The sequence below is a fragment of the Canis lupus genome, chromosome 26, assembly GCF_011100685.1.
Source record: "Canis lupus familiaris isolate Mischka breed German Shepherd chromosome 26, alternate assembly UU_Cfam_GSD_1.0, whole genome shotgun sequence".
Classification (NCBI taxonomy): Eukaryota; Metazoa; Chordata; class Mammalia; order Carnivora; family Canidae; genus Canis; species Canis lupus.
The window spans coordinates 10103495-10121153 of record NC_049247.1 but is presented as its reverse complement, the minus strand read 5'-3'; the positions used below and the strand labels follow the sequence as shown (position 1 = coordinate 10121153).

At 47.4% G+C, this 17659-nt stretch overlaps 1 protein-coding gene across 7 annotated transcripts in view; it reads left to right on the top strand.

Annotated features, from left to right (window-relative positions):
* The window catches only part of HECTD4 (HECT domain E3 ubiquitin protein ligase 4), a 188882-nt gene that overhangs the window by 157963 nt on the left and 13260 nt on the right, over positions 1-17659 (top strand). For 6 of the 7 annotated variants that reach the window (XM_038575138.1, XM_038575139.1, XM_038575136.1 and 3 more), the window contains 11 exons: positions 2005-2186; positions 3373-3578; positions 3881-4011; positions 4296-4501; positions 6010-6189; positions 8789-10095; positions 11097-11304; positions 13295-13518; positions 13612-13763; positions 15646-15752; positions 16250-16373. In XM_038575138.1, the coding sequence (XP_038431066.1) occupies positions 2005-2186; positions 3373-3578; positions 3881-4011; positions 4296-4501; positions 6010-6189; positions 8789-10095; positions 11097-11304; positions 13295-13518; positions 13612-13763; positions 15646-15752; positions 16250-16373 (3027 nt within the window). The remainder of the gene's footprint in view (positions 1-2004; positions 2187-3372; positions 3579-3880; positions 4012-4295; positions 4502-6009; positions 6190-8788; positions 10096-11096; positions 11305-13294; positions 13519-13611; positions 13764-15645; positions 15753-16249; positions 16374-17659) is intronic. The other variant, XM_038575137.1, reaches the window with a different exon arrangement.

Sequence of the window (17659 nt, the reverse complement as noted above, 5' to 3'; positions counted from 1 at the left end):
TGCCTGTTAGTTTGGTTTAACTTATTGTGTTGTGTTTCCTCCTCCTCGGCTGTGAGGCTCTGAAAAGCAGAGGCTTTGTCTCTTTGCTAGGGCTCCCAGTGTCTAATCTGGACCCTGGCTCACACTGAAAACTCAAAATATCTGTTGAAAAGGATCCCAAAACATATATACTTAAATATCAATATGATAGTCTTAAAAGCTTTTAAAGCTTTATTTCATAAGTCAGTTGTATTTTTGGCAAATGTTTCTGATAGATGTAACTTAATGGCCTTTGACTAGCAACTGAACGAGAAGGCAAGAAAGTGCTTTGTAAGGTTACAGTCAGGCTACAGGTGTAGGACATTTATTCTCAGTATTGTGGTGATTTCAGTATCAAGAGAACTAGCAAATATGCCACATGGGTTTCTTTTTTTTTTTAATTTTTATTTATTTATGATAGTCACAGAGAGAGAGAGAGAGAGAGAGACATAGGCAGAGGGAGAAGCAGGCTCCATGCACCGGGAGCCCGACGTGGGATTTGATCCCGGGTCTCCAGGATCGCGCCCTGGGCCAAAGGCAGGCGCTAAACCGCTGTGCCACCCAGGGATCCCGCCACATGGGTTTCATTGATTAATAAAGTGACTGAATTTCTGGGATGTTCATCAGAGGTATGCTCTAAGGCACTCACATGGCTTAGAAAAAGCAGAAGAGGGCTCAGCTGTGACTTCAGAGACATTAGCAGTCTGCAGGAGCTGCTGGGCAGAGCCAAAATAATCTCCCTGCCAACTGCAGCCTCTGAAATCTGAAGGGAAAGCTGTGGGGAGTAACGGCTTTCAGCTTGCATATTCAGACCTCCTCTGTTTTACTGCCTCGCCTGTTCTGAGCTGTGCTAGTGCCACCAACAAATGGACTTCCGCAGAAGGAGGAAGGTAGAGGTGGTTTGTTTTAAAGTCTGGCAAAAGAATATTAGAGACCAGTGGAGATGAGAAATAAACCACCTAAATGCAGCATCTTAGCTGTGTTAGTTTTCTTAGCTGTAGAAACTCATCAAATCTTATGTGGCTTCTTTAATTGCCGTTATGCCCAAATGTGAGTTATGATAGACCAGCGGTAAATTTAATTCAAATCAGTAGGTGATACAGAATGAGCCCTTATGGCTCCAAGTGGCTTTTAAACCTAGACTTTTTAGAGACAATAGGGCTGCTTCTAACTTGATTTTTTAGTTAGGTGGTTAATATCAGGAGAATTTTTGATAATGGTGATTAGCTTAAAGAAATACAGGGAGCCTCCCCTATGCTTAGTATTAGATTATTTGCCAAGACATGTGATTCTAAATGAGACTTGCTTAGCCACTAATGAGCTGTTATTCAAGGCAAGCCAGTGACTTCAGAAATCATCATATAAAGAGTGTTCACAGAGCATTTTTTATAACAGCTGCAGTGAGCTATAGTTCACATACTGTGAACCCATTTAAAGTCTGCAAGTCAGTGGTGTTTAGTATGTTTACAGAAGTGTGCAGTACTCACCACAATCACTTTTAAAACCTTTTCATAACCCAAAGGAGAAACTCCATGCCCATTCTCTCTTCCAGCTCAACTTTCTTCCATTTCTATGGATTTGCTTGATTCTGGAGTCTGTGAAATGTAATAACGTACTGTGTGGTGCTTTGCGTCTGGCCTTTTTCTCTTGGCATGGTGTCGTCAAGGTTGATCCACATCGTAGCAGGTGTCAGTGCTTTATCCACTGTGTGGATTTACTGTTCTTCACTTGATGGACATTTGGGTTGTTTCCCTTTTTTGGCTACTCTAAGTAGTGCTCATGTAAACATACATGTAGAAGTTTTTGTGTGGACCTCTATTTTCATTCCTTTTTTCCACAGTGATTTTTGAGTAGAGAAAATCCAAACATGCTTAAATATGACTATTTAAGACACAAATGACTAGCTTGGTGTACAGAAGCCAAGACTGGAAGAGTGGCCTTGCAACCCAGCCCCGGCACTCAGTGCTTCTCCCACTTTCCTCGTAGAGAGCTGCTTCGGTGCGAGGCGGCGCTGGCCAGGCTGTACTGCCGTATGGCCCTGCTCAACATCTTTGCCCCGAAGCTGCCACACTTGTTCACCCGCCTCTTTCACATCCCTGCCATCCGGGATATCACCCTGGAGCACCTGCAGCTGCTCTCCAATCAGCTCCTGGCTCCTCCCCTCCCAGGTGAGCCTTAGCTTCCAGCCATACCTGGTGATACCAGCTCAGGGTGGGATAATCCTGAAAGTGAGCTGGCCCTAGGCAGGAGAGTGGGAGGGTGATGGACCTGCTCTCCACTCTCCATGTGATGCAGGGCCTCCAGATTAGTACAGATAAACAGCTCTGAAAAGTCTCAATGATTTGGGCTCTGCTTGCTCACTTTGAAAAATGGAAGTAAACTATATGACCTGTTTAGTCCTTGACTTGTTAAGCACTCATTGAGCTTCCTGACCAAATTGTGGATCAAGGAAAATTAAGCATCACTTAGGAAGTCCTGTCACTGTACAATTCTCACAGACATTCTCACAGGCATTGTTAAGAAAGGAAAATGTTCTTTTTAACAAGCTCCTCCACAGCAGACTTTACTGGTTCATTGTGACTTCCGGTGGAGCTGTTTCAATGGGCCAGGTTGTGTGTATCTGCTAAGCTTGGAGCCCTTGGCAAGGCCCGATGCTGTGTGTTTGCTCCCTGGCAAATGCTAAATGGTGAAGCTACTTAGCCCAGTCCAGGACCCTCTGTCTTCCCCCAGCACCTCAGCCTTTGCCTGCTCATTTTGGCCTCCCAGAAACGAAGATAGGCCTAGCAGGCATCTCCCAGCTGTGGGCTCCCAGCCAGTGTGTGTGTGTGCTGGGGTCCCCAGACCCACCCCAAGAACACAGAGGCTCTAAAACATCTGGAAAGCTTTAAAGTGTGTGTGGAAGAAACTTTGTTGTAATGACCTAACACTTGCTTTACAGACTCCCCAGCAGTTCCTTGGGGGAGCCTCGGGGTGGGCCAGGACACATGAAGTCAGGCTATGGGAACCCCTGCATCTAAGCAGCTCCACTTCTGTTTAAGAAACTTACTTACAAAAAAAGAAAAGAAAAAGAAAGAAAGAAAGAAACAAACAAACAAACAAACTTGCTCCTCCACTTCAGATTTGATTTTAGGAAACAGTTTTGTTGCTTAAAAGAAAGGAAAACTTTAGACCACTGATGTGAACCCCTTCTTCTAACCTGACAGTCCATAGGATCTGATTGGTAATGTCTTATCCGAGACATTGTGTCTGAGCTACCCTGTCTTGGTTAACTGGGCAGGCTGCTCATTGTTACCCAGGCTCTACCCGCCATTGGCTTCTGTTCTGGTGAACTTAGATTTTCTTCCCTGACCCCAGATGGCACCATCAGCTCCAGCTCCATCCTCTTGGCACAGTCTCTGCACCATTGCGTCCACTCCCAGAACTGCTCAGCCACAGACCTCTTCTACCAGGGCAGCTCCCAGACAGTAAGAGAGTGGCTCAATGTGGCCATCACCCGGACTCTGCATCAGGGTGAGGAGAGCCTGTTGGAGCTGACGAAACAGATCTGCTCCTTCCTCCAGGTAGAAGTCTAAAGCTCTAAGTTCCCTGAATTGGGGTTATAATTCTTAATCAGAAGTCTTATTGGCTTACTAAAAATGACACTCTCTCTTCCCCAAACCTGCCCCCTCCCCAAACCAGTCTCCTTTTCCTCAAGGCTTTCTCCCTTGTCCCATCCATAGTGGCCTTTCTCCCCGAGGGCTTTCTTGTCCCACTGAGCCTGTGACTGCATATGCATTGGCTCCATCCTTTGCCTGGGAGTTGGGGAGGATGATACGCTCTCTTGTGTGTAGCCCATGGCTTTCCTTGTTAACTCTCTTTGCAGACAGCACCTGAGCAGTTCCCCTCTGAAGAGTTCCCAATTTCGGAGTCCAAAGTCAACATGGATGTTAATTTCCCTGGGGCGGCTTTTGTTGTCGTGTCTTGCAAAGAAAGTCAGTCTGGATTCCGTAAAGAGTAAGTTGCCCATTCTCCAGGAGAGCTGGTGGGAGAAAAAAGAAAACTGGAGTCTGGTGAAACTGACAGGAGAAAAACTCAAATTGTTTTTACTCTTTCACATGTACTTAATTTGAAATAGTCTATAGTTCTTCTCATATTTCCGCGTTTGGGAAATTCACCCTTATACAGAACGACCCTCTAAGGTGTGGTGGAAATGACCTCCAAATGCCCAGTTCTTACCCTCCATTTCATCCCTGGCATATGCGGCCGGGCTCTGCTGACCCTCCCTTTCGCCTCCACAGCTCCTCCCTGTACAAGGCGCCGTGGGCGCGGGTGCTCGTGTACGGGCTGGGCCACAAAGTCAAGCGAAATGGTCAGCTAAACCTGATCGAGGCTGTCTGTTATCCACGGGATGCGTCTCCAGCCAACACTGGCCTTACACCGCCGCCTACCGCCAACCAGTACCCCTCTGTGATCCTCTCCACAGACAAGGTCCACATCAAACTAGGTATGTCTCTGAGTTAGTGCTTGATAAGAACAGCATGAAGTCATTTTTTGCTTTCCTTCTTTTTGACAATAGAAAGGACTTTGTACCTTGCTGTGTTCCAGTTTCTGGCCAGTAAAGAACAAGAGGTGCTCAGGACAGTGTACTTTAGGGGCAGGAGATGAAATATGATTTTCTTGCCTGGGGCAGGCCTGGCAGATGCTGCTTAGACTTCAGTGGGGATTTCCTTTTCTTTCCTTTCCTTTCCTTTCCTTTCACAAGCGTGCGCTCTGTGGAATGACCTGAACAGAGTGGTCATGTAGCTGCCCTAATTCCAGTGGCCTTCCTCCAGCGTTCATTAAAACTTAATTCTCTCAGGTGTGGGTGGCTCCCTGGGGTGCAGGTAAACATCCTGGTGGCCAGGGGAGCAGGCCCAGTTGGTCTTGTCTTCCTGGCATTCTTTGCTAAGCCTGCGCATGTTTATGTGGGGGCTCCCCCTCTGCTGACCCCTGCTTGTGTGCCCCACGCCCTGGTGCCAGCTGACTGTTTCTGAGAGAACACAAGGAGGCAAGGAAAACCTGGTCAGACTTCCACTGCGCTTCCTTGTCGTGTTTGACGAGAAAGGATGGATCCATGTTCATTAGAGACAAATATAAATTTATTTGACCTCTGGGGAAAAACACAAAAAACCACTTTGATGATATCTTTTCATTAGGGCTGATTTATAGTGCTTTGCCTTTACTAGCTGTTCTTTAAACTTTATAATTAAATAAGCAGAAGATCTTTATCTTCTCACTCCCCAGTTATCACAAGATAAACGTTCACCCCAAAATGCAGGCCAGTCCAACATGGTTCCTCCTGACTTGTCCCAAGATCCCCAGACCCCTAATGGCCTAACTTATGTCTGATCAGAGCTTGCAGTGGGCCTTGGGGTGTGGTGCAGGATGTGGTGGAGGGTGGATGTCAAGCCTTGGGGTCTTTTCCCTCTCACTGTAGCATCTCTGGCCAGATTTAGGCCGTGCAGTGACACAAGGTAATGAGGAAGAATCCAAGCTGAGGAGTCTGGTAGCGCTAGTCTACTCTGTAACCTGATACAAGTTTATTGGTCTCATGGGATTGCAGCCACACCCCAGCTGCAATCCAGGTGATTAATAAACAGCTGATTATTCCTTTACCAAGCCAGGAATATTCTAATGAAGCATCTTTAAGGTCTGACTTAGTATTTCCATGCTGACTTATTAGGCTGGCCAGTATCTAAGCAGCTAGTGAGTATTTATCCTCCCTATTCTCGTCTCTGCCCGTTGTCCCCTCATTCCACTGATAAATGGACTTTGGAGGGATGGCCTCTGACTTCTCCGGCACCTGCAGCGGACTCTATGTGGGGGTTATGTTTCCTTTCGCCTCCAGCAGATGAGCAAGTTGGCTTTCCTTCCAGCTCTGTTCTTCCACACACACCTGGTGGGTCCCTTTCTTAGGCTTATTTTGATCAGGTGCTGCCAATTACGAGACTTCTTCCTTGGCCTCTCTTCTAGGGGTGTCTCCACCTCCTGGAGCTGTGCTAGTGTTGCATTCTCTGCCCCTGGAGTTCCCTCTGGCTATGGCCTTCACGGAACAGCTGCTGTCCTGGAGGTCAGAGGATGGTGAAGGGAGATCCGAAGATGAGCCCGACACCATCCCCACATCTGTCCTCCTGCAAGTTGTAGAGCTGCTGGGTAAGGCTTACCTTCCTCCCACACTGGGCTGGGAGAGCTAGCTCAGTGCCTGAGGAAGGGGCTTGTCACTGGTGGTCTCTTGTTAGGTGGGTGTCATTTGAAAAGGGCTTATGGAGTTGACAGTCATATAGAGCCTAGCCTTCTTGGTTTTTTGAAGATTTATTTATTTATTTTGAGAGAGAGAGAGAGCACATAGGAGGGGGAAGGGATGAGTGTCTCAAGCAGATTCTGCACAGAGCCCAACATAGGGCTTGATCTCACAACCCTGAGAGTCAGACACTTAGCTGACTGTGTCCCGACAGACGTCCCTGCAATCTCACCTTCTACATACATGACAGTGCAGGGTATTATTATTTTGAGGGGTGGCAACTAATCATGAAAATTAGATTATTTTTATCATACTTTAAAACATGAATATGTGCCATTTTCATAACTTTGGAGATGAAAGGTGGTGTAGGAGTAAATAATGTTGCAGGATCAAACATTATAACTTCATAGTTCCTGAAAGGTTAAAAGGGGTTGCATTTTGGTAAAATTCAATAGAAAGGTAAACTTCAGAGTTGTGTATTTTTCCATATGTAAATTCACCTCAAATTCTACATAAATATTGAACTTCATTAGTGATATATCTGCCTAAGTGTTCAGGGATAAAACAGACTAACGTCTGCAACTTATTTTGAAATAACTACCAGATGAGTTTCTGGGTGAATAGAGGGGTAGATAGGTAGCTACATAAGAGCAAATACTGCAGAGTGTTACTGGGAGAACCTGGTGGTGTATGCACAGGTGTTTACTGTATAAGTAGCTCAACTTCCCTATACTTTTGAAATTATTTATGATGTAGGAGGGAAAAAGTCCTCTTGCATGCCCTCAGGGGTCAGACAGATGATGTCAGTGGGGGACATGAGAGTGGGCCAGAGCACCTCATGCTCTGCCAGTCTCTGAGCCCTGTCACTCATTGCTACATGAGAAGGTGACCCCGATCCTGCCAGCTATTATTATATTTTATTTCAAGAAAAGCCAGTAATGTAGATATTGATGTGAATTTCCCAGTTTTTCAATGTTGGCAACTAAATTTTTTTTTTTTGGTAAGATTTTATTTATTTGACAGAGAGGGAGACAGCACAAGCAGGGGGAGTGGCAGAGCGAGAGGGAGAAGCAGGGAGCCTGATGCGGGGCTCAGTCCCAGGACCCCGGGATCTTATGACATGAGCCGAAGGCAGATGCTTAACCAACTGAGCCACCCAGGCACCCTTCAAATTCCTTAAAATACTTTGGGGCATAGGATCAAGGAAGGTGAGCAGGAAACCACCATGAGAAGGAGAGGTCTGTGGGCAGTCTCCACTCACGGCTGCCATTTGCAATCTGGGTGGAGGATAATTCTCTCTAAGGCTGTCCTCTTACAGAGGTGGCAAAAAGCAGAGGAAGGACGATGGCGAGGAGGTCACATGAGCATCTGAAGGGGTGCCCCTGAGGCCCGTAGGCACTTGCTTGTTCTCTGTGAATGGTTTCCTGGGACCCCACGTGGCATGACCAGCATGAGTTTATTTTCAGTTAAGTTACAAAGCAGCATCACCCCTAGGAGATCAGGCAGCTTAATGTGAATTTAAGATGCACATCTGACACGAAGGGGATCTTGGAACAAACCTGTGACCCATCTTCTTGTGCTAGACCCTGTTTCCTGAACTTCAGTCCTCCTCATTACAATCTTTATGTGATTGCCATGCCTACGAATTGTGCCTGTTGGTATTTATTGTTTTGGTTTTTTGGCAATCAGCTCTTTTCTCCTTTTTTTAAACTTTAATTTTAAAGGAAACTTTATGTTGCCACTTTAAATGAAAAATTAGTATCCCTTGCCATAATTAGAAGGTTTACTATAAAATAGTTTCCATTAGGAAATTTGACCATTGTTGCCTGTCAGAGGCTCTGGGTCTGTGGCGCATTCTCTATGAAAGATACACTTCCTGCAGTAAGACTTTCTTGTGGACAAAATCAGGACTGGAAGGGGAGTAAGGAAGGAATACCTTCGGGTGCCTGGGTGACTTAGTTGGTTAAGTGTCTGCCTTTGGCTCAGGTCATGATCCCAGGGTCCTGGGATTGAGCCACACGTTGGGCTCCCTGCTTAGCAGGGGTTCTGCTTCTTCCCTCCCTGCTCGTTCTCTCTCTCTCTCTCTCTCTCTCTCTCTCTCTCTCTTTCTCAAATAAATAAATAAAATCTTAAACAAAAATAAAAGGAATATCTCGTCAGTTTGTTGTTCTGGGTTGTCTGATAAAATTGGATTGTGTGTCCCCAATAGTAAGCATCTCATGATTTGGGAAGTACTATTCTTGTGACTTGTCACCAACTCATTTGATAAACCTTATGAGAAAGAAAGAAATATTTTTTGGTGTGAGCCATAGAACCCAGCTCTGTGCAATCATGTGGCATAGGGGTTAAGACCATAGACTCTGGGGGCCATCAACCAGGTTTCAGCTCTTTGAGCCTCTGTTTTTTCATCTGTGAGATAGGGATTGATAACACAGTGCCAGGAACAGTCCTCAGTAAGGAACAAGTGCCATACAAGTGACAGCTGCTGCTATTGTTTTATATTTGCCTCAGGAAACTTCCTGTGGACAACAGACATGGCGGCCTGCGTGAAGGAGCTTGTTTTCCATCTCCTGGCAGAGCTGCTGCGCACAGTGCATGCCCTGGAGCAGAGGAAGCACCCTGCTGGCCTGTCCTCCTCCATTGCCCTTCAGCTGAACCCCTGTCTGGCCATGCTGATGGCTTTGCAGTCGGAGCTCCATAAGCTATACGATGAGGAGACCCAGAGCTGGGTCTCGGGCAGCACATGTGGAGGCTCAGGGTCAGCAGTGACCACCGACCAAGGCAGGTTCTCTACATACTTTCACGCACTCATGGAAGGTTGCCTGGCAGTGGCCGAAGTGACCCTGCCCACCAACATGAGCGTCACAGCCAGCGGGGTGACCTCAACAACCACTCCAAATCTCAGTGACTCCTCGTCCTCCTCATCCTCTTCCCCGGGACAGACACCACAGAGCCCCAGCCTCCTGTCTAAGAGGAAGAAAGTCAAGATGAAGCGGGAAAAGGCCTCATCCTCTGGGAAACGCCAGTCGTCCCGCTCGGTGGAGTCAGACTCTGCCATGCTCAGCATTGGGGGCAGCAAGCCAGAAGACATGCTGTGGTTTCATCGAGCCCTCACCCTGCTCATCATTCTCCGACACCTCACCAGGAAGGACCCACAGGGGCTGGGTGTGACAAGCGATGCCATCGCTGACGCCTGCCAGGCGCTGGTAGGCCCCACCGCACACAGCCGCTTGCTGGTGATCTCTGGAATCCCCACCCACCTGGACGAGGGTGTCGTCAGGGGTGCTATCCGTAAGGCCTGCAATGCCCACGGTGGGGTCTTTAAAGATGAGATCTACATCCCCCTGCAGGATGAAGACCCCAAGAAGCCAAAGGATAAGGCTGAGGGTGGTGATGGAAAAGCTGAACCAGAGAAGACCCTTGGCTTCCCCAGCACGGACAGTTTGGAGGTCAGCACATCCAGCAGCCTGACCCCTGCCATGAGCATCAGCGCATCTGCTTCCACCAGCCAGGCCTCCATCTGCAGCTCCCAGGGTATTTCTCAGACAGTCAGTGACCTCTCTGTGGATCCGCTGCCCTCGGGCCTCGAGCCACCCATCCCTCCTGGCTTATTGGAGCCCCACGTGGTATCCAGCCAGGAGAGTCTAGACATCTCCCTATGCAGCACTGGCAGCCTGGGGAGCCTGGGGAGCCTGGGGGAGCCACTGGACAATGCGGAGACAGCCTCTGTGTCAGACATGGGCTCCATGTACACAGTCACATCCCTGGACAACCAGGCCCTCGCAGCACGCCCCATCAAAGGCTTCGCAGTCGTGGAGGTAACAGTGCTCATGCCTTGGCAACCACTAAAATCATGAGCAGCTTGAATTCCCCCCCCCCCCCGCCTTGTTAAACATCCCAGTATTATTTCCAAGGGATTAAGCGATAGGTGATATTAGGGCTCCCTGAGGCAGCTCTTGGAAGCCGCCATGATTTATTATGTTGATTATCTGTGTCTGAGGTCACATTCTGAAGAGTGAATTCAAGCCTGATGTCATGAAGTAAATGTGGTTTGTTGCTGAGTATGGGAGGGAGACAGAGGGGTTCAAGGGCCTGACCTTTCCCAGTGGATGGTCTTTATCAAGTGCATTCCAGCTCAGGCCCACCGGTATATATCTGAGTGGCCTTAGGTGGTTTTAAACATTGTTATCAGCGGGAGGGATCTTAGCTGATCCTGTGAGAACAGACTTGCCATTCTGTTCTGGGTGATTCTGAGTTTCCAGGTCACATTTCCACTTCAGAATCCCATCTGCTTCTTGAGCCTCCTTGTTTAGAAATCCTACATCCAAAAAAAAAAAAAAGGAAAAAGAAATCCTATATCCTGTGTCTTCACCCTTGTGTGAGGGGAGTCAGACTCAGAATAAAGCTGTCCTCCCATTATTGGATATGGTGAGGAAGGCACTAGAAGGGAAAGGGTATTGCTTTGCTCTTCCAGAGCACTAACAGGAGAGCTCAAGAACCCAGTGGTTGGTTTATTCCCTGGAATCACTTAATATATGCACTTTCTTCCTGGGGGCTTTCTCAGAGCTGAGTGTGGACTTTAGCTCCTTGGGCATGAAAGTAAAGCTGCAGACCTGATTGGGGTTTAGCAACAGAGATTTCTGGCTGAGATGTCCCCCTCCAGGTTACTGCAGTTGGTGTGAAGCAGAGACATTCCCAGTGAGGCCAGCTCGCGTGAGTCAGCACTCACAGCACTGAGACCAGGAGAGGATTTCAGGGAAAGGTGGGAAGGCAAGCAAGGTCATTACTCCAATCCTGACCCTTCTCTCTGTTCACACAGATAAGATCCCGAGCCAAAATTGAGAAAATTCGAGCAAGTTTATTTAACAATAATGACTTGATTGGTTTGTCAAGTTTGGATGGTGAAGATGAATTGATGGAGATGTCAACAGAAGAGATTCTCACTGTGTCTGTAGTAAATCAGAGCCTGTTTGATACTCAGGGGAGCCCAGGGTTAGAGGATTATTTCAATGATAAGTCAATTAAAGGTGGGTTATGGAATTTTTTTTTTAATTAACAGACTTTTTTGGGGGCAGTTTTAAATTTATAGGAAAAAATGAGCCAAAGTCCTCTGCTCTCTCTGTACCCAATATCTACTACTTTTTTAATATCCTACCTGAGAAAGGAATTTTGGCAGCCACCCGAATTGAGAAGATGCTGGGTGGCTCTCGGGAGATGGGACAGATGTTCTCTGTTTGGCTCATGGAAGCTGGCAGGGCTCTGAGGACCATGAGGGCACCCTTGCCTCTAGCCTGCTGTGCTCCAGCCTGCTGAGAGAGCGCCAGGAACCATGTGCCACAGCCTGCCTCGGGCTCAGAAGTGGTCTTGTAAATGAAATTGATGAATCAGCAAATTCTGCCCCTGAAACTGATAATACAAATACACTCTATATCTATATTAACAAAATCGAATTTAAATGAAAAAAAATTTTTAAGTGGGCATCCCTAGATAAATAGTATTTTATTTTACTTATTTATTTTTAAAGGTTTTATTCATGAGAGACAGAGAAAGGCAGAGACATAAGCAGAGGGAGAAGCAGGTTCCCTGCAGGGAGCCTGATGTGGGACTTGATCCGAGGACCCTGGGATCACGCCTTGAGCCAAAGGCAGACACTCAACCACTGAGCCTTGAGCCAAAGGCAGACACTCAACCACTGAGCCACCCAGCTGTCCCGATAAAATAACACTTTAACTGAATATTTATAGAAGTTAAAATCAAGACAAAATACCCACAAATGAACAGACTTTACTATTTTAAATAGTAAAATTTTAAATAAAGATCGAATCGGTATTACTGATTATTCCTTTCACATCAGGCTCTAATATGGCCTGGCACAGTACTGTTGATATATTAATTTTGATTTCTTTTTCTGATTCATTTTGAAATATGAATCTTGATCACTGCATTTTTGGGGAATCTTGCACCTGTGGGGGCCACCTGGGTCTCCTCATCCCAGTCTTAGCACCAGCCTCGTATTACTATGCATTTGGCCCCTCAGCTCTCTGCAGCCCACGTGGAGATGACTGCCATAAGGTCTGAGGCCTTTTTCTGCCATAACTAATGCTCTGCCAACCTTTTTGTACATTGACTCTGAATTTAGATCTAGTTCCTGGTCCAATTCTAGTCAGACCTTCTACTCGGTCATTTGGCCATGTTGGTGCCACACACATTTTGCTAGAGACTCTTAAATTAGGGTCCTGCTGAGTCCACTCCCTCCTCAGCCTGGGGCCCGTGAAGCCCTGTGGGCGGGGCAGGAAGGAGAAGGGAGTGATGAGCAAGGCATTTTAGCCCCTGTACCTGGGTCTTTGGCCACGAAAAGCATCAGATGGGGTTCTGATGGATTCCTGAGGCCCATCCTCTGGAGCACTTGTTTGGGAACAAAAAAATTTTTTTTCTCTCGTGCTCGTGGACAGTTTTCTTATATGTGAGAACTTTCTTTTCCCACCCCTGCTCATTGTGCCATTTTTGAACCATACTCTCTAATAGGAAACTTGCTTGACGACTTGTGCTTTGCACCAACAATGCTTTCAGGCTCTGTATCCTTCTGTTCCTTTGGAACAGCCCATCACAAATGTGTTAAGGTAGATTAAACTGCTATAATAAGTAGCCCTAAGAATGCAGTGGCTCAAATGCAGTGGAAGTGTGTTTCTTGCACGTGGAAGAATCCAGGGGGAGTGCCGAGGTCTGCCATCCCAGGGGGGTGTCATTTCTAGGCAGCCAGTGGAGGGGGTCAGCGCAGAAGAGAGCAGACTGGGAGTGGTTCACGTCCCACATCACAGGACCACACCCAACAGCAGCTGCAGTGTGTGCCCAGAAAGGGGAAACCAGGTTTCAGTGGGTAGCTTGTCATCACCACTCAACGTCTGTTACCTACATTCAGAACGGGAGTTGTATATGAGAAACAGAGATCTGCAGGGCTTATCATGATGTGGCATGTTCATGGCAGAATTGTTTTGTCCTCTCCCCATTTTGTAACAGGTGAGAAGCTGGTGCCCGGTGCCAGAGAGGTGCTCACAGAGATATTTAAGAGCTGTGCCCATTCAGAGCAGATGCTGAGCCTTACACCAGCAAAGCCCATCAAAGTGTCGGACATTTATCTTAGCAAAGAGCAGATCAACTCCCAGACACCAGGGAACCTCCTCCACCTCTTCTTCACCAATGTCCGGCCTCCCAAAAAGGTGCTGGAGGACCAGCTCACCCAGGTAGCCACCCATCCCCACCATGCTGAGGCTGGGCCTCGGGCACGCCTTGAGGTGATCCTGAGGAGACCCCTATCTCCCTTTGGTGCTCTGCAGATCCTGAGGAAATATGGCGTGCCAAAACCCAAGTTCGACAAGAGCAAGTACAGCAAAGGCGGGAAAGAGCAGCACCCCGTGAAAGTGGTGAGCACTAAGCGGCCCATCACCAAGCCACCTGCCAAGGACAAGGCTGTGCTCAACAGTGTCAGGTGGGCATCTGAGGAACTCAGAAGATGGGCTGGGCAGGGACCTAGGGCCTCCTCCTCCAAGGCTTCCTGCCAGGCTCTCTGGGCCTCTGGGGAGTGGACACCGTGGCTCTCCTTTGCAGCTGTCATTTTGGTCCCCAGCTTCATCAACTGAAAAAGCATGTTTCATTCTATCCACAAGTGTAGTAAAATCTGGACCACACAGGCAGACAAAAGCAGACCAGTCTGAAGTAATAAACCATCCAAAATGTACAGAATTGTTTTAAAAAAAGAAATCTGACTTCTTTTAACCACACAAATAATACATAGTTATTATAGAAAAACTATAAAATGCATATTGAAAAAATATATAACTACCCCACACATAGCAAACATTTTTAACAGTTTAAGTACCTAAGCTTTTATTGATACATATATATATTATTTTCTTAAATTTTAAATGGCTAAAGGGGCACCGGAGTGGCTCAGCCAGGTAAGCATCCAACTCTGTTTCGGCTCAGGCTGTGACCTCAGGGTGGTGAGATCGAGCGTGGAGTCAGGCTCCACACTAGTCGTAGAGCCTGCTGAAGATTATCCCTCTCCCCTACTGTGCTCCCCCCAAGAAGCTCACTCTCTCTCAAAAGAATAAATTTTTTTTAAAAGATTTTACTTATCTATTCATGAGAGACAGAGAAAGAGGCAGAGGGAGAAGCAGGCTCTCCGCAGGAGCCCGATGTGAGACTCGATCCCAGACCCTGGGATCACACCCTGAGTCAAAGGCAGATAACTGCTGAGCCACCCAGGTGTCCCAGAATAAATTAATTTTAAATGGCTAAAATAGTACAGAATTCAAAAGCATATGCAGCAAAAAGCTATTCCTCTTCCCCTTAATCCTCCAGGCTCCCTGTCCCTCTCCATGAGACTGCCAGTGTTACTTCCCTAGCCTTCCAGAACTCTTCTGTGTATACACAAGAAATGGGCACGTGCCCAGATGTCCCCATACCTCACATGGTGGCCTGTACCTTGCTGTTTCCATTTACTGCTAATCTGGGAGGTGATTCCATATATGCACAAAAAGAACTTCCTCATTCCTTTTTGAGAGGGGAATTATTTGAGCGAGAGCATGAGTAGGGGGTAGGGGCAGAGAGAGAGGGAGAAGGAGATTCCTTGCTAAGCAGGGATCCCGATGTGGGGCTTAATCCCAGGACCCCAGGTTAATGATCTGAGCTGAAGGCAGACACTTAATAGACTGAGCCACCCAGGCGACCCTCCTTTTTTTTTTTTTAATAGCTCTATAATATTTCATGTATGGATATGCATAGATATTTAATAGAATTTTCTGTAGACCTAGGTAAATAACTCAAGAAGTCAAAATTGAAACTTTGGTAGCAAAATGTTACCTGGCGAGAGTCTCCAATAGGAATTGTTTGAAGAATCAGAAAAATAGTGTCTTTATTAATAAATCATACATAAATTGTGCTCATAAATCAGTACAGTGCAATAAAATTTTCTACAATGGAAATCTGTGCAGTTTCCCTGTTTGCTATTGAATGCGGTCACCAGTAGTCACATGTGGCTACTGAACACTTGAAATGTGGCCAGTGTGATCAAGGAACTGAGTTTGTATTTTTTTTTTTTTTAATTTAAGTAGCTATATCTGGCTAGTGACTACTTCTTAGTACAGCTCTAAAGGTTGTAGAAGGAATGAAAAGCATGTCTCACAGTGAAAGCATCCATTTGTCCTCCTGATTTGCTCAGGGAACTTCTTGGTAGGAACAGAAGCCCTTTGGGAACCGGGGACTGTAGTTGCGGGAGTCCGAACTCATGCATGTATGAGGCTCAGTGCATCCTCTGTCAGGATGAGGTGTGAACACAGGAATTCTGATTGCAATGCTCTGGTCTACAGCAGGACTGCCTTAAGTGAGAAGAAGCCAACTGTGAAGCCAAAGTCCCCTGAAAAGAGCAAGCCAGATGAGAAGGACCCAGAGAAGTCACCCACCAAAAAACAAGAAGGTGAATGAGCAGCTTGGGCCTGGACTGGCAGGCCCCTGGGACCAGCCTCCTGGCTTCTGCCAACTTGCCTGGGCTCCCTTGGGCTTTGGGTTAGGCACATCCTCGATGCCATCTTTGACCATGAATTTATGGAGGTCAAAATAGCTCCCAAGATACCATGCTCCCAGGGCAAAGAGTAGATGATAGCGATTGAAAGTAAAGATCTGGAAATCTGCTTAGAAATTTGCTTCCGGAGGCATTTACCTGGGCATTAGAACTTGAGCCTCATAAAAGCCCAAGCAGAGCTGGAGAAGTCAGGCTGTGGCTTGCTGACCCCATGAGGTCAGGGATTGTGGTTGGCCTCAGGTGGTGGGTGGAGGCCAGTGACAGACCCTGGAGGGCCAGGAGGTGGGGCACAGGTGGATTGGGCCCCCCCAGAGATGCCACCAGGGCATTCCGCGAGGTCCCTGCTGTGGGAGGTTCTTCCAAACTCCTAACTCTCAACATTTCTCCATCAGTCCCTGAGGAGAAATATCTAACCTTGGAAGGATTTCACAAGTTTGTTATTGACCGAGCCAAGCAAGACATCCGTAGTGTCTGGAGGGCAATTTTATCCTGTGGTTATGACCTTCACTTTGAGAGGTAAGAAGTTGTCCCTCTACCCAATTGATACCTTGCATAAAAATTGTTTTCAGCCACCAGAGGCATCCCCAAGAAAATCCCTGCTGGATACCATTCCATCTGCTGCTCTAAAGGCCTACTGAGTTTCTAACTTTTTGTAACTGTCAAAGTGGGTTTTAGAACCCACTTGGAAACAAACTCTGTTCTAAACAACAAGTTCATCTTCTCGCAGTTCTGGAGGTCAAGGTATCAGTTCTGGAGGTTGGTTTCTGCTGAGGCCTCTCGTTGGCTTATGGACAGTCACCTTCTCCCTGTGCTCACATGACCTTGCCAGTGTGCAGCACGTCCCCACTGCTGCCCACCTCTGAGGAGGACGGCCTCCTGCTGGTAAAGGAGGGCCTCCTTTACCTCAGTTAGCTCTTTAAAGGCCCCATCTCCTCACACATTGGGGGTTCGGGCTTCACACATTGGGGGGATGGGCAGACACACTTCAGTCCCTAAGGGGGATAGTTTCTCATTCCAAAGACCCTTTGTTCCTCAGAGTCCTGCTTTGTCTCTGAGTCTCCATTCTCACTCTCCCTGCCTGGCAGCTGCTCACCAGGTCCCCAGGGCCAAACATGGTTTCTCCTTTCTCCGGGCAGGCAGCAGGCGTGGTACTTACGAACTAGAAGAAACCTCCCTGCCCTCACTCAGGTGCTCACCCCCAGGTGCACAGCAAGGAGTGCGTTTCGGGCATCAGGGAAGGAACATCACTTTTAAAGGAAGCATCTCTTTTAAAATCCGTTTTCAGAGTTCAGGGGCTTCTTTGCTGCTCGCCACCGTCCTGTTGTACTTTCACAGAAGGCTCAGAGTCTGACCCTGGACCAGTTTTCTGATTTATTTTAGAAGCCAGTAAGACAGATGACTTTGGGGGCTTTTGAGTAGTAGAATCCCGTTTTGGATTAGAAAATGCATTTGAAGTGCGAAGGGCACAGATTGTCCTGCAAATGAATTCCCAATTGTTATAGCTAGAGGGCTTGTTTGTGGGCCCCATGGGGCCCGTCCTGGCACCCTGCCACCTCCTCCCTACCCCACACCTGGTCTAAGGGCCAGTGGCATCTTTTGTAGTCAGCCAGCTTACAGGGTGTTATGAGGGGACCCTCCTGCAGAGGGGGAGATCCCCTTCTGGAGGAAGCTGTCTCTCTCTCAGCCCTCCTTGGGAAGGACCCAGGAGACCTGTCTCAAGAAGCTGTGCCACTGCCCCAAGATAGGCCCTCCTACCAGGGGGCACCCCGTGTGGCATGTAGCCTAGTGAGGTGCCATGGGCT